This window comes from Atractosteus spatula, chromosome 12, assembly GCF_055471065.1.
Source record: "Atractosteus spatula isolate fAtrSpa1 chromosome 12, fAtrSpa1.hap1, whole genome shotgun sequence".
Taxonomy (NCBI): Eukaryota; Metazoa; Chordata; class Actinopteri; order Semionotiformes; family Lepisosteidae; genus Atractosteus; species Atractosteus spatula.
Window position 1 is genome coordinate 555,153 of NC_142717.1, and position 27,055 is coordinate 582,207.

At 35.2% G+C, this 27,055-nt stretch overlaps 1 protein-coding gene across 1 annotated transcript in view; it reads left to right on the top strand.

Moving 5' to 3' along the window:
- Window positions 1–27,055, top strand: part of cobl (cordon-bleu WH2 repeat protein) — an 86,629-nt gene that overhangs the window by 36,582 nt on the left and 22,992 nt on the right. The window contains exons 9-10 of the mRNA XM_088929646.1: window positions 5,034–5,222; window positions 24,243–24,504. Of these exons, the coding sequence (XP_088785772.1) occupies window positions 5,034–5,222; window positions 24,243–24,504 (451 nt within the window). The remainder of the gene's footprint in view (window positions 1–5,033; window positions 5,223–24,242; window positions 24,505–27,055) is intronic.

Below are 27,055 nucleotides of genomic sequence, written 5' to 3' on the forward strand. Positions count from 1 at the left end.
GAGCATAAAACACCTTGCAGAAAATACTGGAAAATCCTAAAGGTCATAAGAGAAGAATGCATGCCAGTTGTGTGCTGTGAGGAGATATGTAACTGTGACGTAGTGATAGTGTATTTACAATATGAGGTGCGTGAATACCTTCACGTTCTTTCATAGTGCAGGGAGTGTGAGCCATGTGAAGACAGTCATGTACTGTAAGACACAGTGCTGGAAGGTGTCTTCATGTACATCTGTGTTTATGTGAGTTGCACTTCACTAGTAAGGACACATTTAAACACATTGATGTATTAAATTTCATACAAATTTAAACACATTAATATTATATATATCTTATGTGTATACCTGTACAGTATATACTGTAGAATTTCATACTCAAGCTAAACTCAACAGAATAATGATTATTCAATTTGATTTTTTATAAGACACCATACAGTATGCTTATGCCTCGAACTTTGGCAGCATTTTTTTGTCTGAAAAGGGACACCTCCACAGAAACTTAGTTCTATACTGTATCTATCTCTGCATCTATACTGTATATCCATTTAATTATACCTCTGTATTTTTGCCTCCTCTTTCTGTTTGTTTTTACATTCATCCATTTCTGTTTAGACTTGGTCTGTCTTTTACAAGGAATATTTTTAATTTGACACAATATAGTCATGTGAAATATTAGACGAATTAGAATAGAAGCACAACTCTTAGTTAAGTTCAATTATCATGGGCTTCCACCCCTCCTGTGCGTCGACATGGGGGATACAAATGTCAATTCACAGACAAAGCTGAGCTGGATCTGGCAGCAGAAAATGCTAAAGTGAATTTCTGGTAGATTTAGAAGAGAAATTAGAGTAGAGTCCAGTTTTGTAAACACATGAAAGATAACCAAGCATATTTTAATGTGATCAGAGCAGCGTCTGATGAGATTTAGAAGTTGTGCAAATGGGAGGATCCAACCAAGGCGCCATCTCGGCTGAACGTTGTTGCCAAAGGAATGTATCTGTTGCGTAAGGGAGAAGGAGACTCCTGTGGCAAACTGAAGAATAATTAGACCATATAGAAAAAGGATTTATGATGCTGAATAAACACCTACCAGTGTTTTACCATGTAAAAAAGCACATTTCAATCATTTATAAAATAAAATATTTTCTTTTAAAATAAAGGTTAAATGTACAGTACATTTTCTTTAATAAAAATAAACTTTTCTGTACAAAAAAGGGTGATTACATTTAGGCTCTATTAGTTGGCAACCAAATCACAACAAGGCTCAGCTGGTGTTATCCTGCCTCTCGTCGTGTCGTCGCTGTGTTAATCGACTAATGGCAAGGACCAGGCTTAGGCTGCCATTGGAGCATGTAGCTTTGAGCATGGCGCTCTCTCCAAGAGAGTGGTTGAACCCCTCAGGCTCCCAGGAGGGGCTTGTGAGCGTTAGTGTGAAAGCATTAGCACTGCGGTGTCACTTACGAAGCGGAGAGATTCAGTTCAATTCACTTTATTGTCCTATGCATAAATGCAATGAAATTCTTATTTGCATGTGTGCTCCAATACAAGACATTAAGGAAAAACCAAAAACATAAACACAGAACAGCAGCTGCAACAACTACAAGTTGTTAACTTAATAACATACAAAACACATCAGTGTGAGCCAGTGGTAGGGGTAGAGTTCATTAATCTGACAGCTTGTGGGAAGAAACTGTCTCTGAATCTTTAGTGTAATAGATTACACTATGCATTAGGTTAACTGAAGAAAACTTTATATAATGTGTTATACAGCATAATATTTTAACATGCTGACAGCTACCTCTCAAATGAAATATATGGTATGTGAATGACACAAGAAGAAATCAGAGTCCCTTACTTTCCTGGAAAGTCATCTGGAATAAAAATACTAGGCCGTTGGTAGGTCAGAGGTCTGAGGACACAGTGTGCACTGTAGATCACTGAAGACTAAAAAACAGGATTGGAAATAATACAATATCTTAAATATATATTTTTGTATAAATAATTGTATAGAATAAATTTTCTGTTTAAATAGAATCAGATTATGCTTGGCTAGAGGCACAGTGTGTTTGCTACAGCTAACTTACAGGATGGCAGACTGAAAAGTGTTGTGCCTAAAGAGTTTTCTCTGAAGGATTATATAACTAGTTTGATGAACCTTATAAATGTTAAGCAAATAATAAAACGTCATGCAAAACAGTGTGGGAATGTATAAATGTATAACATTTCTGGAATACCACAAACAAGACTGAGAGAAGCTTAATTGCCAGAAGGCACAGATTTGTTTTATAAAGGCCATATGTTAGTCATTTTGAAAAATAGCTAAATGTTTTAAAAAATCATCCGTTTTCTTTTGAATGAGTGAGTTTTTCCTAATATATACTTACATTCTTTTCACAAACTGGGTTTGCTTCCATCTTGTCCAATAACAGGCTATATCTGAGTAATGTAATGTATGTATCCAATCACTTTCTTTACAACAGAAACAGGCACTAACATTTCTAGACGATGGAGAGCATTAATCATGTTTTTACGACATTAATTCATAACCAATTAATTTTTCTCTTAAGTCACCCCCTTCTCTTCAATTTGGAAATACAAGATATACTGTAGAATAGATGCTTTTAAGTTCCTTTAGGTGATTCCTGAGAAACTACAGTATTATTTTTCCATTATTGTTTACTTGTTTTCTTCTTTGTGAAATAGAAACTTACCACTTTAGCACAGCATACACAAAGGAAATTAAACTTTGTAATTGAAAACAGGATAGAAAATTGTTTCATGTGAAGAAGATAAAAAATAATTTGTATTGTTTCATACTTTAGAAACAAGCATTTACTATTTTTTAATGGCACATTTAGCTTTGACTTTCTATTTTCAGTTTTGTAAAAAATGCAATAGTTGAATCCATTGATGATAAAAACTAAATACCTTTCAAAACATGTTTTCTTTGTTAAAGTGGATTAGCATCCAAAATGAGGTTATAATGCACTGATTATACATGATCCCTTAGCTTAAAACAATCTTCCCTTGAAGATGACTAAGCATTTCATTTTCATCATCCTTCACCCTTTCAAAATTCCTACTGTATGTTGTCTTAAAGGACCAAACTTTTCTCACAGCTGGTGGAATCAGTTGTGCATGGATGTAATGCAGTTATAAAAGGTTTTTTTATTGAAAAGTCTATTGAATTATTAATTTTGCAACTTGCAAATCATTTATTTACAATGAAAGCTTATCTTCAAACACGAATCTAGGATAAATACATTAAAGCAATGATAATACTTTAAAATCAAAAGGAGGGATGTTAATGCAAGCATAAAAGCTATATGTATTTTGAGTATTTTTATATACATGGGCTGGAACAAATGGCCTTTCCTTAAAGAGGCCTTTCAGGCTTCACCTGATGTTAAGGAATAAACATTTCATCTTCATTTTCCTAATATTCCATCTTTTAGAGTGATTCTCTGCTTCAGCTTTGGCTTTAGGGGAAAGTATTATAACATAATGCTAGGTCTGGGTAGGGTTTTAAAGCTGAAGGTGGAGAAATATAATGAAGAAGTGAGGAGTGTCCATACAAATCTAAAACTCTTTTTATTTGTACTCATATTTGTGTTTACGTTATTCAGTCACTTTTGCATGTGATTCTCAGTATCAGGTAGCCACCGTATTTTACTGAAACACACGTTTATGTTTTTATTCTAATTTTTGTTTTTAATAATTGCACTTGAATTATGTGCAAATAAGATCCAATGTTCAGTGTATAGCTATAAGGGTGTAAATAGATACGATCCCGCATTTTTAATGGCTCATTGCTGTTGAGTAAGTGAGTGTTCTCAATGATGGAATGGCAAGTAAAAATGATAGAAGTACAACTAGATCTTAAGTGCACAAACCCTTTTCTAGCAAGAAAATAATTTGCCCACCTCTTTTTAGAAGATCCATTTCTTACCACACACTTCTTTATAGTAACTGAATTATGTCAGAGGCATATTTTGCCTTCTTACAACTGTGAAGGAAAATCTGGAATTTAGCCGCTATGTAAACACGGCTACTGTTGTTCGATGGACTTTTCAGTATGTTATAAAACTGACTAGCTTTACATTTGTTAACAACCAGCTTGATAGAGCATTTCCATGCGTCATTTTCTGCCAGTTAAGATAGATGATAATTTAATAAAAAAAACAAACACCAGTAACATCCTAATGGATTAAGCTGTTCCTTCACTGTAACATACATTTATATTTGGATTTTTTTCTGCATAAACTCTCAAAATCAGAGTTATCTGCTGTGTTGTCAACATACACCATGTAACAGCAAAATAAAAATACAGGTTATATTTATCTGCAGGTTTCATATCTGGCTGTTTTGTTTCATATATGTTCATATTGCTATTTACAAATCTCATCTGTTACTAACAAAACAACCCAATAAAGTTGCGTTGATTAAAACTACTGAAAAGGAAATTGCTCAACGTGGTAGTTCAGTCTGTGGGTTTTGGCAGCAGATCTGCGGAAGAAGGACACAACTACACTATTCCACAAGAAAAGAGCTTGACATTTCAAAAGTTTTATTGACCACTAAGGAGAATGAACAGGAAGCCAAGACATTCTTGGAGACCAGAAGCAGACATTTAATCGCTGACCTTTAAATACCACCTTGTGTGGAGACCTGGCCAAAAGAACACAAATAACCACTAGGATGTACCTATACCTGGTGTGTTGTACTGCATGTGGTTGATCTTAACTCACCAGTGCTCTCTGTAACCCTCACCTTTCTTTGTCCTGAGATCAAAAATCCAAAACATAAAGGAATCACGTCCGTATATAGCTAATCTAAACTGTAAGTTTGTAACCGTGAAAAAGGCATTCTTGAGGGTTTAACTGCAGGTGCATATTCAAGTCGTGCAGACCTTTATGAAAACCCTCTTTCGATCTGTGAGATTCCTTTTGGCATGACATGAAGCCCTGCCTTTTCTGTTTGTAACTGCAAGACGCTCGAAGATCACCTTTTTCTTTTCCTTTTCTGTTTGCTTCCAGGTTAGTTCAACGGCTCCAAACACCCCCTCTGTGAATGTACGGCCTAGCAGATTGGGCCAGTCCCAGTCTGTGAGCAACATCTCCAGGATGTCTCCCCGACCGGAGCTGAAAAAGCGCCGGGCGCCGCGGCCTCCCCAGGAGGGCTCTGCGCTGCCGCAGGCTGGGCCGGGCCCGCAGGAAGCCGAGCAGGTGAGTGCCAGAGGGAGGATTCTTGACATACTGTATGTGCAGACAGTGTAGCCTGTTTGGATAATATAAAGATCGCGATTCATCTAAGGTGAGTGGCTTCCAAATACCAGAATTCTCAGCACTCTGAAGACTGAAGAAGAAGTCACTAAAGACTATTTAGATGAGTGTCTGCATTTTCCTATAATACCAAAGTAGGTTTTTTACATTGTGTATTCCCTTGCAGGGAAAAAAATAGTGTTATCTTCCAATATTCCTTAAAGATAAGTATTTTGTTTTATTACAGAATGACAGTTCAGACTAATATGTTTGCTAACAGAGCTGATTTTCTTTCAAAGAGTCTGTTTGCAAAGGTTGTATTTCCTAACGTTGGTGTTTCTCATTTTGTTTTAATCTGTGACATCCTGTTGTCTTGTCTTGTTGCTCACAGGGTAGATGACTTGTTTCGCTTTCTTTAGTAATTAGTGAGGTGATCCATAATCTTACATCATGGTACCAGAGCTGCTGGATTTTTGCATTTGCTTTTTGGCTTCAAGAAAACAAAAAGCAACAGAATTCTAAATATATTCACCTTTTTATGCACTTTTTGGGTATATTTATATTGATTTATTATACAAGGGAAGGATTGTTATACCATGATTATATGGAAAGAACAACAATTTTGCAACAAGTTTAAAAGTTTGAAAAGGCAAACAAGGTTAGCTAATTGAGCTAGTCAGTACCTCAGAGTCAGAGCCAGACCTAACGTGTTCTTGTTTATTCTGTGTGACCACTACACATTTATAGCACTTTCTGCTGACATCCTTAAACCTTGGATCATTAAGACACGAAGGAAGCATATCAAACCAGTCCCACCTTTTACACTCTCATCTTCTTCAGTGGGCTTAATGAAGTTTTTGAGACGAGGCTATTGATTAGAGTCTGCCAGCGAAACCTCGAGTGGTATTGGTTGAGAAGGACACACAAACAGCCCTTGACCCATGGCTTAATGAGTGCTCTTGAACAAGAAAACCTGGGAGCCAAAGTTTACATCCAGTAAATTCTGTCCACTAAAAATCTGCCTTGTTGTTTACACAACAGGTGAAAAAGACCCGTGCCAAATGACATATTTAGTGCTGCACTATGTAATTTCCAACAGAAGGTTAAACATTATGTTGTCCCTGAACTTTCGAAAAGCTACTTATCACAGTTGAATTAATGTTTGTTTTGGTCCATGAATTCTCCTACTGTACTGTACTGCTGTCATGGACAGACACTTAAAAAGACTATAGTAGTTAACATTGAAGCCAATGTTAAAAAATAATACTTGTACAAATTTTGTAAATACTGTGGTTTAAAAATATTGAAAAGACATATAAGGTTAAATATTACCAACAAATGCAGTTTGTACAGTATATATAAATAAAACACAGTTCCATGCTGTGCATAGTGTGCAATTCCATGATATTCTCAGTTCTTTCCTAAAAACTATTTTTATACATATATTTATGTATATATTTGTATATATTTAGTTGTTCAAGTAGATAATTCAGTCACTCATCAAAACCCAAGTTCATGATCATTCCTTTCCACAAATTGATGAGATATCACTATACTCATGTACACAATGGGCAGTGCGATTGATTGTGATGTGGTAGAGATTGACCATTCACACTGGCGGCTGGCTAGTGGTGGCCAAGGTCTCTGAGAGCTTGGCACACAAGTGGAAAAGTGTTTCCTGGGTTAAACCAGGAGGCATTCAGCGAGCGGTAAACCTTATTGGAACCTTCTTTCTTCTTTCGTATGACAGGAAAGTTTTTACCTTTTTGTCTGACTGCATGGATGTCTTGACAACACCCATTATTCACAGAGTGCCTGTGAATGGAGGCTGCAGCACGGAGTCCAATTGAAAAAGAAACTGTTCAAATGCAGAATGGTTCTCCAGAACGGTGAAGATTGGAAGGAATCCGTAACTCATGAGAAAATCTGAAAAAAATGTAATTGAGTTTTAGAAAACGGTTTACTTTGTAATCTGTGATTAATTAGGAAGATCCTTAGAATCATTGGCTGTCTTCTTTTGAAAATGACCCACAATGACTTTCCTTGTTTTTGGATATGCCATTTTCCATATCTTTTGATTAAAAGAACTCCATTTTCTTAAAATATCACTGTAGTGAATTCTAATATATTTGACTATGGTGTCCTTTCTGTAATAATAAACTAGTTTCTCATTTGATCTATTACTGCTCAGCCTCATTAGGAACACTGTATGATATCATGTAGTTGAAACAATTAAACACAGCACAAGGTATTACAATCTTTCTGTACCTTTTCTGTCCCCAGATAAAATAATGTAAAACTAGGTCACATTCTTTATTGACTTTAAAATGAAAATGAATATCCACTTCTTTAACAGCTATAAAATATAGTATGTATTTTTTCTTATGACTACCCTTATCATAACACATGGACTACCATTTTAATGACAAAATGCATTTAATTATAGTTGAGGGCAAAATATTTATGTTTTCAACAGTAAATTAAAAAGGTTGACCTCTGTCTATTGGTGAGCTCAAATCTAATCAAATCTTGTTATTAGTTATATTAATCTTGAGGTGCCAAGACTTGAGGGCTGCAGACATAAATTTGCTGCCAGAGCATATAGCCATGGGTTTATTCATAGCCAGGAAACCAGTATTTCAATTCTGATTTGCTCTTTTCTAAGTTTTTCTTTTCCTTTTTTTATGTTGGTGTTTGTAGGTGATGAGGAGATTGCAGTGCAGACATTTGTGAAAATAGTACAACCACAAATTACCCCTGAAAGTGATTTCTTTTAATTACAGATTATTTTTAAACTGAAGGGCAGCATTGTGCAACATGTTTCAATACTGGAAGATACGAGCCCTACATAAAAGAAGGGGAGTTAATTCTGGTGCCATGTGGCTTCTATGTACTTAAAACAAACACTCCACCATGACTGGCTTTGCACAATACTACATTGATAATGCTAAGAATCAAAGATGAAAAAAATTGTTGTGATGGGAAGGAGTAATTTTCCATTTTTGCCGTGACAGAATATCATAAATTATTCATTGTTACTCATAGCTTAAGTTCATTGTTACTCACATGTTACTCATACTGCAGCTTAAGTGTAGAGGAAGAAAAGAAATCCCTAATCTGGGATACGTTTTGAAGTTAGCAGTCTTTACAAGTAACCTGCCTGTGATTTTTACATTATTATTATTATTGAAAATATTAATTTCTATCAACTGGAACATGCGATATATACTGTATGTACTGGGTAACCATCAAGAAGTGATTAATCCATGAAAAACAATTAACTGTTTTGAGTGGTTTTAGGAACATCAGACTTAGTGATTTCTTAGTGATTTAACCCCCTGGAGCACCTTATGTCCCTTGAAACATTTGTGCTTATTTGTTGTATTTATTTACTGAACTACAGGGGCTTTGCATTAAACTGCTTTGTATCCAAATCACATGTATTAGCTTGGTATTGTAACGCTTGGCTTGCTGGTACGTTGTTACTTGTTATGATATCTGCTGTTTCTTTCCATTTAAAAACCTTGGACATATTGTAGATTTCCCTAGATAACCGAGTCTTTATCTAAGACATAGAGAATAATTGACAGTTATTACAGAATGAGATTAAATTAGTAGTGCAGTATTTAAATTCAATGTTCACTTATTTGCTACTTTTTCTCACATCTTTTGTGACTGGAATGCTAGTAGAAAACCTTCAGTTTTAAATCTAACTCATACAGACAAGGGAAGTCAGTATCAGTATCAGGGACTATTTTTATATTTAGAACATGAAATTACCATAAAAAATAAAAATACATAAAACCATGGAATGGAGAATTGTTAAACATTGTTTTGCCTCATCCAAGACATAAATATAACCACTTTCCATTTTAAACCAGTACCAAGCTTGATGCAACAGTTGCTAAAGTGCAAAAATCTGATGTTAGATCTGTTAGCTGATCAAACATCTCATATCCACACAATCAATCAAGATTTTCTGAGTGGATAATGCTAGTCTGCAATACAGCTTTGGTTATTTAAGAAAAGACCAGTTTAGTTTAAACAAGGTTATCAAATAGTCATTCCTATAATTATGTTATAGGGGTCCACAAACTTTTTTTTCCAACACCGTTACTGTGTGCCTCTGAAATGTACACCTGTTGTTTCTTTCCCTGGCTTGACGTGCTTCACCTTCAAACATTACTATCTTTGTATATGCAGTACAGTATGTATATGTATTTACAGTACATACTGTACAGTACAGTACTTTAGTATGTTGATATACTCTATATTTCTGGCAGTTTCTTTCCATATTGGAAGCACTGCTTAAAACCAAAGACTTCATGTAATTAGTGTCTAGATACTTTCTTATATGAACTTTGATATATTAATTAGGCAATGGAAATAATATCCCCTCTATATTTTTAATATTAGGTTGCAGAATTAATCATTGCTTTCCAAAGCCAATGAAGCAAAACAGTTGAGTAAATGTTTAAAAGAGGGCAGAGGAAACCAGAGTAAAACAATGGCCGGTTGTTTTATTTCAAATAGAACATTTGGCAGTAGAAAAGGTGACAGCAGCTATATGTGATCAGCCACAGAGAACACAAGCATGCAAGCTTTCAAAATGTAGTTCACAAAGACAAGGAATGAAATGTCAGTTTATTGTTTTAGTTTTTATTACTTATGGGAAATTGTCCTGTATGGTTTTTTTTCTCATGGAAGAACGTCAGAACAACAATAAGGAACTTCCTTCCGCTGAAAGATAACATGTTTGTTTAGAGTTCTGTATTTATGAGCGACTGTTACTAACAGGAAAATCCTGTTAAATCAGCACATTTGTCTTCTGGCAAACTTGAGATTTTTTACAGTGGCTGCTTGAGTGTTTGTTTCATCTGTATGCAAAGTGAAATAACACAACAGTCCTGCATGATTTACAGTGTTCATCATTAAATCATTGGATTTACATAAATTCATCCAAAACACAGGTGAATGGTTTGAGACATGAGTACACGTCTTTGCATCTGTTTTTCCAAAAGACTAAGTACTACTGTACTTAAAGTAAGTAAACTTTGTAATTTGTGGTACCTCTCATCTGTTTCAGCATCTCCAGTTATAAATAATCAATTCTACAATAAAGGCAATAGCTGTACTAAACATTTCCTTCATTAGGTTGGGGTATAAACCCAGTTTTTTCTACCTGGTCTAAAAACACAAATGCAGCACTAGATTCTTCTGTTGAAATAGTTTTGAAAATTGTGGATCCAGTCAAAAATCTTTTATTACTTTCCTTATATTATAATAATATAATAATAATATTTTTGTTTTCATAGGTATATAAATATTATAGGATATGCCTGGTGACATAGAAGATTTTAGAGTTGTATAGCAACAAGAAAATCTTACGTATCAATTCTGATACTTAATAATTTATAGCTGGACTAAACAGAAATATTTTGCTTTATTTAGATGTATTTTGTTTACTTTGACATCTTGTACTGAAATTCCTATTCTAATATGTGTAAAATAAACACTGTTGGCTTTCCTAGTGATAAGATTGAAAAGTATTTGATTCATTCAAACAGGGGTTATGCTAGGAAAGTACGGATATGTTCAGTCGCAATACAGACAGATCACTTGATGCAAGGTTGTTGATGTGGCTGTAAAGCTGTAGTTACAAATGTTCCATTCCACTTCCTCAGTCTCTCTCTTGCTTGATGTTGTGCTACCTTTTGCACTCTGTAAGTAGTCTTTTACAGACATTACACATAGCTACAGACATCTGCAAGACATAGGCTTATATTTTAGTAGATGTGTATTAGAATTTTTGAGAATTATGTCTTGTAATAAAACTTCTAACCTTGGGATTAGAAGAGTCCATCAGAAACTGCCCCTTGTTAGTACTTCCAGTACTTTCCATGTAATGTACTGTACGAGACAGGTGTGCACACACGGGGCCTTTGATGTTTTTGATTTTTTATAAAGTTCATTATACAGGCAGAATAATATCATCACTTTCTGATTGTAATTTACAGTACACCACTTTTCACTATGTTTTAGTTACTTAACATGAGGCACATGGAACCAGGCTTAGTTGTACTGAACATGTTACAGGAAAAATACATCAATAGATGACAGAGCAGAATAGTCCAGTGGCAGAAGACCCAGGCCTTTGGTGTAGTGAAGTTTGCCACTGTCCAGGGAGTGATATGCTCTGAACCAGCAAGCGACTGCGATCAATTAATGGCAGCGCCAGAGCATCTTGCATGTTTCTAGTCTGCCACCTTTCTGTCTCCCTCAAAATGATCTGCAGCTGGTGTTCTTCAGCTTTCTGGGCCTCTGTGTCAAAGAATGGACTAAATTATGAAACATCATAATTAAAAACATAAGTTAAAAAAATAGATTTCTACAGTTTACACAGTTACAAATGGTTTACTTATTATATGTTATCTTATGTTTTAGATTCTCAGTAAATTCACCTTAGAATGGACACTGCTCCAAGGCACAAAACACCTTCCTGCATTACATCTGTCACTGAAGAGGCATTATATGCAACTATGCATTAAAGTAAATAATGGTATCTGTATATGGTGCAATTCATATCATTGTTAGTTTGTGTTGAGTAGTCAACATTGAAAGAAATACTATATATTTAAATGTTTGTGTAAAAACACTTTTGCTCTAAGGTGCTTTTATACTAACACATGATTGTAATTTTTGATTCAGATACCCTGATAAAATGTTTTTTTATTGCTGTAGTTTTCATTGAGTGGGTTTACAGTGCAATATTAAGCATCAACCAGTTACAAACATCCAGTAAAATTCTAGATATTTTAAAGCATGCACATAAGTTCTAAGACATTAAGATCTGTAAATTGAAATAACTTGTGATCTGCTTCTGGGACTCTCGAAGTCTGTTTGAGCGCCGTAGAGCTTGGGATAAGGGACGATGATTTTATGAATCCACATGACATGTATTATAGTACAACTTGTACAGCTTCCCTGAACAAGACTAAGAACTAGAAGACGTAAATAAATCCATTTAGATGCTGCACATTGGTGGTGGTGAAGGGGATCCCCATTACCTGTAAAGCACTTGGAGTGGAGTGTCCAGAAAACTGCTATACTGTATACTGTAAGTGTAAGAAATTATTATTATTATTAACAATTAACAGTAGCAATCAGATCTAGTTTTACCAAAGAAATTAGATACAGATGGAAGGAGTTGGATTTTTGTGTCTCGAGGTATTAATGTCAAGAAAATCGAAAATCTGTTAATGAATCAGAGAGTTTTTTTTCTTTTATCATGACATATAATGAATTCTGTTCTAAACGCGCTGCTGTGGTGCTGGACCACTGAGCTACAATGCGGGGCTCTCTGAGTGGCCCAGCCGTTACGGGACATGAGACTCACCAAGCACGGGCGGAGCTCTGTGGCTCTGGGTTCGAGTCACTGGCTGACCGCCTGGGCTGGGCGCACCATCGTTTCAGGGTCACCAAGGGCAGTCAGCCAGAGATCTCTAGGCTCTCGGTGCCACTGTGGCCCTGGGGCCTTCCAGGCTCTATAAACAGCAGGCCGGCATATTGTCCGCAAGGGACAGGTCTCTCCTCCAGCCAGACCTCGACCCCTGGTGTGGGACTGTGCTCTCTGTGATGTGGGAAAGACAAGTGGTTTAAAGTCTGCCTGCCCTTCCTCAGTCCCCCTGCAGTACACAACTGCCAGCTGAGACATAAAAAACATAGCTTTGCCTGTTCCAAAATCAGGTGGTTGAAACATAAATAATGGGCGATTCACAATTTCTAAAAAGATGTAACCTATCACAGTCTTTTTCCAATTTCGTTAGAAAGTCAACCTTCCTAGCTGCTTATTTTCAAAAGAATTTATAGTGCTCTTTATTAATAAAGAGAGGCATTCCACAAGAATTCAATAATAATCTTTTATGGATGCTGCAGAAATGTTGTGTGAAATCTGCGGTATTAATGAAATGTCCTTGACTTTGTAAACATTTATATTGTGATATATTGATTCTTGGCTGTACATTCAGAGAGCCTGCCAGTCTAAACATTCTGTACTCCTGCCTGCCTCGGGAATTACAGCCCTGCAAACCATCTGTCAGAATCACCTTAAAGAGAATCACCTGACTCTGTTTTATTGATTGAACTAGCAACACCTGAACAAACTCTATAATACACTGCCGAGCAAAACTCTGATTCTTATGTTTCATTTGACAAAGTTTCCAAAACGTCTTTGTCTTTGGAGTCATTCTTATAGCCTGTTTTTTTAATCCTTTGTATTCACATTTGGGAATATTTAAATTGAGCTCTGAGTCTGTTATCTCTGCCTTTTTTCTTTTGCACTAGTTCAGGAGTTGCATAGTTATTTTATAGTTTTGCCTTGGAGTCACTGCTGAATAGTTGTAGCATGGTGGTTTTTTGTTATTTATTATGTGTCTTAACTATGATGTTAATGATCACCAGATTCATCTTAGTAAAGAGCCTGAGGAATCCTGTATGTAAAATCAAAAACACAGTTTGATGATTATACCTGTTTTGCTAAATAACCCCAGCTGAATTCCTCATTACAAATCATAAATAGAGTAATCTCGAAAATATTTGACAATCAACTAATTACTTTACTATCAGAAGATAATTTCACAAAAATGTTTTAAATGGAATTGACATTTTAAAAACAGAAATGTAGTTATGAATGTAATACTATTCCTTCCATATTTTCTATTTGAACACATTTTAAAATGTACAGTATTAGTTTAATATCCAATATATTTCTATTAGTTATCTAGTTGTTTTTGTCATTGTGTTTTTAGCAACATTTTATATGACTTGTTTTCATGATTATTTCTTATACAAAAAGAAACATCCTGCTTTTCTCTGACTAGATATTTGAAAAATGCTTATTAACCAGCAGTTTAAAACTTAGGAAAAAATAAGAACTTAAACAAAAACAGTAAGAAACAGGTAATACAAGTCATATGCTCAGCTAAGCAAAAAGTGTGTTTACTTGGGAGAATATTTAACTTTGTGATGTAGACTGTTGTGAAGACGAATACATTGTGTTCTTTGGAACAAAGGAAGTTGAGATTCTTGCCAAAACCAACATCCTGCGGACCTGTGTAGTCTAACTTTTAAAAATATTAAATGTTAGTGACCAGCTTCCCAAGGTGAAAAACGCAAAGGAAGGATTCTAATGAGAGTTTGGAATAAAAGGAAATCTCAGCTATTTCGGTGTCTCAGCATCATTTTTTTTTTGTGGTGAACTTTCCTTGCCATGCTAAAATTCAGCTGAGAATCTGAGTTCGTGTAGAAAACTGGAAAATTCATCAAGGATGATCCTTATTTTGCTTTGACGACAAAAAAGACAAAGAAAAATGTGCTTTAGCCTCATTGTACTGTAGTTCTGCATGTGATGTCTACACATCATCCCAACAGTTGTTCAGTTTGGGGACATTAAAACTCAGGTTTTAATCTTTCTTACCTTCTGTATTATCTTAAAAGTTTTTTTTTTTAATTTTCAGAACTGAGCAGTTCTGTGTCCCTCCTAACCGGTTTAAGTTTCATATTTCCTAAAAAAATCTACATGTTCCTCCCCAGCAAGAGGTACTTGTTGGCTCCCCAAAGGACACAGCTGGGAAAATGAGTGATGGGGCTTAACCCTCAAATGTGAAAAATGTTGAAGTACAGTACCTATTGCCTCTGCATGAGATACATGGGTCCCCTCTGGCAGTGCTAGCTAGTTCTAGCCCTCGAACCAAGGATCGTGCTGCACTGCAGTTACACTCGGCTGCTTGGTACAGTTCGTGCTGGGTGTGTGTGTATGAGTTTGTGATACAGATGTAGCCTGAGAATTCAGTGTTTCAGTAATACATGTGGGAGTCTGTGCTCTTGGACACATCTCAACACTTTTTCCATTCACTTTAAAGCTACTAAAGTACAAGAATAGATGTTATAATTAACTTCAAAATACTGGAAACTGCACAGATTTCAATACTCAAGATGAAATTCTTACAAGTTTAGGAATATAATTTATTATTCTAATTTCATCCAAGCCCTCTTACAGCCAAACCCGTGCGTTGCGTCCTGTATATACTGTAGTAACATTTAAAATCACACACCAGCACAATAACTGTAATAGATTTATAATAGAGTGTCTAGCTTTTGGTAAACTTCCATATAGAAAATGTAAACATCCAGTGAGTTATCTGTAAGTTTTAATTGCTCCAGTGTAGATTTCTGAATTTGAAGGGAATAATAGCACAAATTGTATCAGAAACCTGTACACACAAATATAATTTTGATTAAAAGTTCCAGTGTTTTGCAATGCAAGAAATGAGAGCAAAGTGTGACACAAAGATTCCTTTCACTGCTTTTGGCCTAAAATCTGTTTGCACTTTTAAAGTATTGTTTTGGTCACTATTTGTTATGTTCACAATAAAACTAGAAATACATAAATTGTCAAAATGTTCTTTTTTGAGCACTTTGCTAAGGATTAATTTTACTTTAATGAGATTGTAGTGAAGGATTAGAATTAAAATGTACTTTTTCCGTATTTAAAGGCAACGTTGTGGGCATTTTCACACAGGCTAAGTACAAATTATTCATAGGGTTTTTATCACTGACAATAAAGGGCTATACTGCTTTTGAGTTCTTTTATTTGAAGTGGACTTATGCCACAACCACTTGAGTAATTTTGCATTGAAAATTTTGTGTTGTGTGTGGTCCAACCATAAACAGCTAGCAAATAGAACTTGCCAGATCTGGGTCAGGGTGCAGCATTTAGTAATTAAATAGCTTGGACCTTGTTTGGAGGCTGATTAAAATCCATTTGAAAGCCAGGATTCCTGCAAGATTAAAAAAAGCCTTAATTAATGATAGCAGTGCTGGAAACACACCTTCTAATTTTACCAAGGACTTACACAAGAGAAAGTTCAGAGAAAAAAATGTTGACTAACAGTACATAATGTAAACCAACTCAACAGGAGTTACAGTTTGGGCAAAGACTGTGGAAAATCACTTCAGAAAATATTGTTAAGGCTTGAGTTCTCAAGAAAAGAAGTAACAAGCCAGAACAAATAGTTTTCAAATACTATTGTTTTGGTACATAAAAGTTGGAAGAGAAGCACAAAGCCCTTTGTGCACAGCATTTGCTGGCCTTTTTTAACATCTTTATAAAGTCATGTTAAAATCCATGAAACAGAATGATGAGTTCAGATTTGCATTGGACCTCAAGTACTGTACATGTATATCCATTATTTAATGTCACCTAGAAAAGAGTACAAATATCTTAAATGAATCCTATTCTGACAAAAGAGGACACCTTAAACACATTTTGAAAACGATTTCTAAAAACGTTTAGGCTTCTAAAAACTTTTCTAAAACTTTTCAGGCTATGTACAGTCCAAAACTCAATTTCATCGGACTAGAAGTTCAGAAACTTTATGGAACTTTTATATATTGAGCAGTTCTGAGATTTGTGCAGACTTGGTTTGATATCACCTTATATAAAAATAAATTTAAATTAGGAAAATTGGACTTGATATAGTGTTGTTGAAAATGCCTAAATCAGTTATTTCATTTATCAAACTGATCAAATGCATATCCTTTGAAAATAATTGAATTAAAAGCAAATAGTTGCATAGAGTCACAAAATGTGATTACTGACTGCAGATCTGCAAGCAGCGAGGACGTACAGTGTCAGGTGTCACTACCACTTGGATTTTTCCCCCTCTAAATAATAATACTTACCATTCATGCATCGTCAGTTGTTAAGGTAGGTCTAGTTACAAATGGGAACCTAATTCTGTTAAAGTATTTATTTACAGGACCATCGTAATTGCATAATTATGCATAATCAGGATGCATAACAAAAACCTTCTGCTGTCTAATGACACACTCACACACCTGCCATATTGAAATGAACAGCCCTCCTCTTACCCTCTGTTATCCCACAGTGTCTCAGTGTTCTTTTAAAAAAATAGTAACCTTCAAATGGCAAACAAGTGCCAGTATTTATGAAAAAAGAGCTCAAATCAATTTATCTGTAAACCTGCATACCCTCCCCAACTCTATGGAAATACAGAATAGTTTCATAGAAAACACAGTCTTGTTGCCTGAGCTTTGGCTCCCTGGAAACCAAGCTCAGACGTTCTCCTCCCGATCAGGGTGAAGGTGGTGCTACAGGACAGTGCAGGTTTTTGCTGGAGTTCGGCAAGACTGGCTGGCAAAGACCAGAATGGGAAACAGCTGTATTCCTGTCCTGGGAGCTAAGGGTTTTACAATAACTCAACATTTTCATTTGGTGGGAAAACAGAGAAACAGTTCCCTTTTGAACAGATTCATACTCATACGCCTGACAAAATACATCAAATAACAGAAAGAATTGTGGATTATGTTTCCTTTTTAAAAATGCTAAAAATGTTGTACAGCAGTCTTAATAGTACTGCATAGATCAATGATTATTTCTCATAATTAATTAAAAAAAGATGTTTATTTATACCCAGGTCGTTCGTATTTTGTAAATTCTCCTCTAGCAGGGATTACACTGATTAGACACCTCCTGCATAGAGTAATGTGCTATGAGGTTCCTGCACTTCAAAGGGGAAATTGTTTAACATTTTTTCATGTCAAGGTCATTTAGATCTTTTGGCTTTTTTTGGTGAACAGTTGTCTAGAGTTGGAATTACGTATTCAGTTGGATTGAAGCGTACAGATTAAGATGGCAAGTCAAGAACATCTGTGTGCAGTTAGACATTACGTTGTCATTTTGGATGTGTGCTTTGGACTATTGTCATACTGGGGTTTCCATTCCAAGTTTGTGCGTCTTGGCAGAATGAACAAGGTGCCTTGTCAAACTATGTACACATAACCATATTTTCTCAAATATATAGAGAGGTACAGTAGTTAATCATCTGAGAAATGGACCAACCCCAGTGTCTCAAACCTTCCCTCACTAGTTTGGTGATTGACCTTAGCTGTTCCACTGTACTATTCTAGATCTTTTGAGTCTTTTACCAACAGATCCTATTGGGCCAAAGAACAAATATCAATATCGATAATATCAAACCAGTGATTTTATGATAGCCTGACACAGCAGCCATTGTATTTTTCCCTAGCAATTTTCAGCCTTGTTGAATAACTTCTATGATATCAGCTACAACAGTAAGGCTGGATAACATCTTTATACTCCTTCATCCCTTTGTTGTTTATTGCTGTACTGTACATTTCCTTGAGCCCCATGGTTCTTTTATAAAATTGTGAAATTTGATATATACTGTGGGATACAAAAAGTGTAGTATAAGATCTGTGTATAATTGTATTTTTAGAAGAAAAGGTTACAAATGAGAGGGGGTCTAGCAATTAATTGATTTAAGGAAATCATTCAGTCATTTCTTCAAAAAAGACAGATTATTTGTTTCACCTGTTTAGCTGGGCTGCTTGTGCCAGACTCATATAACTCAAGAGACTCTATGAAGTAAAAAAGCTATAATAAGTTATGCAAGGTCCAACTGCATATCGGATTTTCAATGTGATTGCAAAGAAATGATCAATTCAGTGAAAAGGTGAAAGAGTCATCAGAACAAGTGAAAATACTGTATATAAATGGATTTCTTGCAATGCTGGACTTTAATATAATGCAGTGCTGTAACACATGATAATCTAGCCTTGGCTACTTTGATGATAATTACGTTGATCTGTTCAAGTGTATTATAGTTTTAACATGCCAAGTGAATGAAATACTTTCCTTTGGATTATGGGTCATGGGGTTAAGTGTGTGGTATGCTCTGGGATTTATTCAAATAATGCAAGAGAACATTTACTTAGAGAAACCGCTCTTTAAAACTACACTGTGTTATCCATAACTTCAGAAATAATTCCTGAAAAATCAGTCCATTCCTTGAGGTAATCATTGCTCTTAGGGTTAATGCCTCAAAGGAAATACAACAATTATGCCTGCAAGGAATGGTACTTATTGTAAAGGATTATTTGTAGCATAAACAGAAAAGTCAGTCTTTGATCACTGCACTGTGCTAGTATTATGACATAGAATTAAATAAGGTACTTACCAGATTAAAGATTAAAATGAAATGTACTGTACAGCACACTTTTAAAAATGGGACAATCAGGCAGCATAGTTACATGAAAGTTTTTTTTTAATGTACAGAGGCTGTGAGCTCATGGAGGTTTCTTGCACAATAATTTTCTTTTTTTTGGAAAACTTTACTAAGCCTTAAGATCTTGTTAAGGCTAACAAAAGTGCTGTAGGAGCAAACTATCACTCGTCCTGAAGTTCACTTGGTCTCCTAAAAACAGCACTGAGTGTAAAAAAAGTAGTGTGGGAATGCTAACCCTAACCCTAGCTGGGGTTTCAATTGAGCAGTTCCTCAATCTGTGTCTGAAGCCCTCCAGTCATCAGGATTGAAATGTTCCTTAAACCAAAAAATATGAGTCTAAAGCAACCAATACCATTGATAAAATCTCTTAGATATGTATGTTCTTCCATATCTATCCTCTTTAGGCACATTTTCAATCGGCTGAATATCAATGTTAAAATGGTATTTAAACAAGCATGCATTTTAGGCCAGAAAAGGCTTAGGGTTACAAGAACCATTAAATGTTGACTGCAGTTATACTTCTAGTTGCACTTTAAATTACAAAATTAAGAGAGTTCACCCAACAAAATAGGTTTTCTTACAACTTTTGATCTGTCGGTATAGGGATACAATTGCTTAACGGTGCAATATACAATAGATAAAGACAAAACAATCTGAAAACCTAAATTGAAGATAAGATTAATTTATAACTCGTCCTAAAGTTCACTTGGGCCCCAAAATCCAGCACTGAGCGTAAGAAATGTCTATGTAGTGTGGGAATGCTAACCCCAACCCTAGCTGGGGTTTCAATTCAGGTTTCAGCTGAAGCCCTCTAGTCATTAGAATTTCTCAAACATATTTTCTCTAAAAAAAAAGTATGAGTCTAAAGCAATCAAAACCATTGCTAAAATATTGGAAATGTATCTTGTTCACTAAACTATCTTCTTTATGCAGAGTTTCAATCAGGTGAACAACGTTCTTAATATGGTATTTAAATGAATATGCATTTTTGGCCACAGTAAGGTTAGGGTTACAAGAAGCATTAAATGTTGACTGCTTCTAGTTGCACTTTTACCCGATTTAGATAGTTTACCCAACAGAACAGGTTTTCCTAGAACTTTTGATCTGAGTTGGTTTTTGGACACAGTTACTGAGTGGTGCAATATAGTATATAAGCAGCCCTCCCGTCATCAGAATTAGGATACATAACATAATTTTCTGGGTCCGGATTGTTAGTCATGTAGTTCCATCAGCTAAGATCTTAGTGCATTAGTAGCACAAGCTCAGCCATCATCTCGGCATTCAAATTTACAACAATGTAATCATTTATTTCCATATAAATCATTAAACTCCATGTCAGTCATTTTCTTTGATGACTGAGAAATGGTGCTAAACCCCATGTCTGTCTCTGGTCCAGCGAACATACTGCAAAAGTGAACACTGAGCAACAGAGTAATTAATGCTTATGAAGGTGCAATATGGATAATTTATGTCAAAAGTGACTTCAGGCAGACAGTAAAAAATGGTTGCTGCCTATGCTGAAATATTTAATTTTGTCACAACAATTTCACAGAAGTTAGCCAAGAGAAGGAAAGACATAGAGCTGCAGTTCAGGGGTTTCAGATATATTATATATTATATACTGTATTAGAATAAAAATTTAACATCAAGGTGGATTCACACTGTTTATACACTGTCCTTTCATTTGTAGCTTCTGTACATGTTTTTTTTTTCAATTTATAGCTCTTCCTCTTAAGAATATTTGCCTACGTGTGCACCAAACACTGGTATTGTACAGTATGTTCTGTGGGTACCTGTCAAAATTTCTGAACATACTCAGACAAGTATATTCTTGCAGTTATGCAAGAGACAAGAAGGCTAACGTGGTAGATAATTACTGACTGGCTTAAAAGTGTTTTTTTTCCCTTTGAACACTGATAGCCTTCTAACGTTTAGAGAGGTAAGAGCCCTTTGAACAGTGATAGCCTTCTTACATTTAGAGAGTAAGGAGGTGATACCTAGAAGCATTTTAAACTAAAATGATTTCAATCATGCCAGAAGCCCCCTGGGCACATGGTATCCCTTCTGTATCAGTCTAAGGTTACAAGGTTATAATCCAAGGATCCAGAGCTGAAACATTAGTTTTCCTTCTTTCTTTTCTGTGTGGAACCAACCTCTACTTGTTCATTAGCAGCTTGTAAGAAAATTCAGCTGCCACTTACATCTGTGAGTGGCATAAGCAGGTCTTGAATTTTATTATATTTCTTTTTCGCTTAAAATGAAAAGGTGTCTTTTATAAATACACATTAGGTTCACTTTCGTACAATTGTTATTGTCTTCATTTGATTTTCAAGGGTTTTAATCAAAAGATTGTGTCGACTACTTGATAAAATGAAATATGTATGAGCTAGGCATCATTAACACTCCAAACTCAGCAGGAGGTTATTAACCCAAACTAAATTTTTAAAGAATATGAGGCTTTTCTTTTTTCTTATAATCTAGTTAATTAATTTCCATATTTATTCTTAAAATGTTTCTTGAACAGTAGAGCAGATATTTGATGTGTTTTAGAGAATCTGAAGTATTCAATTATACATTTCCTGTTTATATATGGCCAAAAGGAAGGATGAAATATGTTATTCAGAATAATAAATATAATGGTATTAAGTATATGTACATTTTCATGTTTATGCAAACATTACTAGTTGTTAGTTAACTAATACTTAAAAATATAGGTTTTCTAAAACCTACATAACCTAAAACCTGCACAGGTAGCCTAAACTGAAATTTCAGATCTGTTAGAAATTGAATTAATGAAAGTATATTATTTTTATAGAAAGCAATTCTATAGTGTTTGGTTAAAAATACAGACATGCTATAATTTCAGCCTGGTTCTGGAGGAATGTAGACATCTAGTTGTCTATATGTGTCTTTTAAAAGGTTCAATATGATCATTAAAAATACGCTGAAGTCTTTACGTACATAATGTAGTGTTACATACAGGATCTGTTGCCTAGGCTTCCTGTTGCTCTTTTTTGATTAATTTGCTGGTGATTTTATGGTAGTTGTCAGTGAAGTTTTACTTTTTTGTCAAAAGTTAGATCTTTTTTTACATTTTTTATAAAAGTCTTGTCAGTTTGAAGTGCTTAAGGCATTTTTCAACATGAATAAAAGATCATCGTAATTTTAGTTTCTTTTCAGATGATTTCAGACATAGAATTAGATGATTATCAAACTGATAAAGGTAGGTCTACAGACATAGTTTTAAAAACTGGAAAAGGAAAGACAGTAATAAGCTGTAAAATGTGATAGTGCCTGCACGTTACCAGAAAACAGGAAAAATGTGTTTTAGAGAACCTGGTTTTCCTTTGTAATCTGTGAATCCATTAACTTCTAACTTTGTGGTTATTGGAAATCCATGCAGAATGCTGCTAGTTTTAAAAATGTGCTATGAGTAATGCAACAAAACCCAACACGTGAAGCTCCTTAGTTGTCATCTGGGCTGTTTTGCTTATTGCTTCCAGGGACAGACATTCACATTTGGATTTCCAAAGCCCATATTATGCTCCCAGGATAAATTGTGAGTGATTTTCTTGCATCAGTTGAAAAAATTCTATGGCCATAGTAGTCAGCACCATTTTTTTGCAGTTTGATACATGTTCAGTTTTCATGTTTTAATGTTAAAAAAGTTTGAGGAAAAAATAAATGAAATTGTTCTTGCACATGTGAAAAACGAAGGTCTAAATCAAAGAGTTTTTATGTGTTTTAGTCACTAACAGTGAAGCCTTTGTCGTGGCCACTGTCTTGAGCTCCATTGTTATTATTCCACTGTCACTGTAATTTCCTTCACTTCTCTTACATCTGAGTCCTTTTTCCCACTTGATATTCTCAAAGACGATTGCACTGCAGCAGCATCTTGACCACGTCTCAGCAGGAAACCGGCAAGCGGTTCTTCACAGGCTCCCTCACAGCTTTGTTCTATATTTATTTACTCATCCAACCTTTGTCCAAATATCCATCTATCCAGGAAGCACAGACCACAAAGCAGGAGAAAACCCTTAATCTCACACACACACACACTGACACACACATGGGCAATTTCAAGACACCAATTAATCTTTTTATGTATCGATTTCTTTATGTCTGTATTACCGTACTATACAGATCCGATAGCTTTTCAATAGCTATATGTAAGTGAGCTGGATTCCACATGCTTTTTTTTATAATGACATCCTGGAGATGCTGTGTTTTGCAAGTATAAAAAGTGTAATATCACTCTCAGGTAATAGAACATAATGGAGCACCAGCCATATCTGTATTGTAGTTAGCTTGCCAGTGTTTACACTTTTTTTTAATCAACCTTATTATTGGATACTCAATAAAATATTAAATGATCTTAATAGATGTTTTTGTGCTGTTTCTTTCAGGTATACTGTACATACAGTAAGTGCTATGTAAAGTTCACATAGTTACACACTACATTAGAGATGCATTTTCCTTTCTTATGAGGAAGAAGCACTAAAGGTTTATGAGAGAAGGTTCATGACAGCATTAAAACTGAGGCTTCTGGGAACCTGGTCATGTTCTTGGAATAATGCCCACAAGTACTGCTTTCATGAAACCACAAAGTTTCCTGTTCAGAGCTTAAGCACGGCGTACACAACCTAACACCTGTTATATTTATTATACTGTCATTGAAACCACCCCTTCTAAGAACCAATAATAATTCATTATAATTATTTATATTATTTATAATAATTTACCTTTAAAAGAGTCTTTATCTGCATGATATGTCTGTGTTATTTTAACTGCAATTAAAAATGCCACGTACTGTAAAACACCACACGAAGCGGTCTGAGGCCGTCAATCGTTTTTTCTTTGCTCGTTTCCCATTGAGGTGGCACCCGGCTCACCGAGCTCTAACCAGCAGAAGAAAAGAAAAGCTCCAGCCCCACCAGCAACTCCGGAGCTAAGCACCAAGACCGAGGTATCGGCCTCTGTGGTCAGCAGCAGCAGAGAGGAGCCAGAGGGTGCGGACCCTGCCAACTGCAGCAGGACCGATGAGCCGCAGCCAGTGGAGAACAGCACAGCAGAGGAGCCGGCATCTGTTCCGAACCATAAGGCAGAAGAGGTGGACGACAACAGACAAAGCACCATGGGTAGGTATTGGAGATCTATCAGGTTCACTTCTTTCAAAAGATGGTGTTTTACAATGCGACAAATAACTTTTTGTTGTATTCTCCAACGAATAAATTTGTATGAAAGTCATATTCTGTCACGTGGAATTAGAATGTAACAGCGTCGTTAGACACACTGGGCCTTGCATGGACTGTATATGTGGTTTATGACCATATGCTTTTGAAAGTTCTCTTCTTCTGAATGTTGCTTTTGTGACATGTTCAGGGCTCATTGGGACAGTTGAACTTTTTTTCTGAAAGATTCTTTGACATGCATTGTTCTTGTGATAAAGTTTTGAAAATTTATAATGCGTTATATGCTGTACAGTGTATATATATTATATTTGTTACACAGAGAACATCGATGTGAAATAATAAACAGCTGATTTCTGAAATTACACTTGCTCTAGAGTCAGGCTAAGGCATGAAGTTATTGCAGTGAAAGTGCAAGAGGATGAAATAAGGAGGCTGATCAAGTTTTCCTTCAGGCCTGGAGGGATTGTCATGTATGATCAACACAGCGATAAGTGTAGCTATTCTAATGAGTAGCCATACAGTTATTTAGAATTCCACTTGGGTAGGTCCCTTATAGACAAGTACCATTTTTTACAGGTGGTCTGAAGCATTTAATTTGAGTGTAGTATAAACATAAAAAACACAAATTCTTCCCATTCTGCACTGTCTGTGATAACCACATGTGAGTGGTACTGTAGCTCAGGTCCAATTGCGTGCTTTAGTTTACATTACGCCTTACATTTTGAACAGTCAGTCCCCTGAAAACCAGGTGAAATAGCAAACCCCTTTCCAAGCAGATTGAACATGTCATAAAAGTATGCATTGCTATTTAAACAGACCTTTTATAAAGAATATGCATTGTGAAACTTCTCATTGCCTCAAAGTTTGAATTGATTGCCTGTCAAACTCAGCTGCTGCAGCACATTTTTTCATGCAAAATAAAAAGGCATTTGTGAAGAGAAAAAAAAGAAAAATGCTGGAGGTGTAGATATGATTACTCGACTTAAGCTGACTTACTCATATTTTTTAAATAAAAAAAACAGAGACCACAGGTTTGCCTCAGCTGCAAATTTGAATACCTGGTATTCTGTTTGAATGCTTTGATCAACATTTCTCTTTTCTGTAATACATGCATGACAAGGAACTGCCAACACTAAGATTAAAAAATGCTTATGCTTATAAAAATATTAAACTATATTACTAAACTAATTATTAATTATATTAAATTCTAATATTAAGCTATATTATTAAACTAATGTTAAAATTATTAAACATTTTCCTTTACAAATAATGCAAGGAACAAATGCTATGCACAAAAAAGCCTTTTCAGCTCACACTTTCCAGATATCACATACCTGACATATGACATGATTTCTTATTGGAAGATGAACCATTAGCCCTAAAAATCTTATTTTGATCTGATGCACTATGCTACTGCATGTGATACAGAATTTTAAAGAAATAATAACTTAATTTTTTATTTTAGGAATCAGGCTGTTGATTTTTCTCTTCAATAATATGTTTAAAAGGTCATGAACTCAAAAAAGGATTTCTGGTAAATATTTCAATAAAATAGCAAATATATCAGCAATGTATCAGCAGATTCAGGAGAAAAATATCAGACCAGCCTTTTTGAGCTGAAGCTAAGCCAAAATGTTTAGGACAGTGATCCTAAACATACAAGCAGATCTACAACAGAATGACTGAAGAAGAAGACATTTCTCGTTTTGTGGACACGTCAGTGTCCAGACCTAAACCCTGTTGGAATGTCATGGCAGTACCTGAAGTGGGCTGTTGATCTCAGGAAACCCTCAGATATCGCCTATTAAAGCAGTTCTGTAAGGGCAAATGGGCTGAAAGTCTGAAAAGCTGATGCAAGAGTGATTAAGTACTGCAGGAGAAGTCTAGCAGATATCATGGTTGCTCAAATCTAAAGGTTCACAATCTGATTCACATGAAGACTTTTACTATGTGATTATTTGGTAATTACTGTATATATTCCACATAAATCTCAGGTCTTTGTGATGTGCTACGTAATTATCAAAAGTACTGAAAAAAACATTTTAAAAAAATCTTTTAGACTTTTAAAATCTTAGAAATGTTTTCTTAAGGATAAACATTATGTATATACCTGTACAGCATAGTATTAATACCTTTTAAATAATAACTTCAGACCTCTCCATGATTACTTTACTTTGTGGCTTAATGGGGGCAAAGGATTATTTTTCAAATAGCAAACAAAATCAAAAATCTGTTTTTTTCTGTTTTATTTTTGACAGAAAATGCAATTTTACTGTGACATAACAGAAAAGCACAATGTTAAATAACAGTAAAAATAGTTTTATGCCATAGGGTGAATGCAAAGGATGTAGCAAAGATTATTATTTCTTATTAGATTTTCAGTTCTAATGGTAGGAATGTTAATTACATTTAACTATAGTATTCACAATTAATATTTCTGAGCTGAAAATTTTTACAAATTACTCTCCAGGTTACAAATTATGTATATAAGATTTGT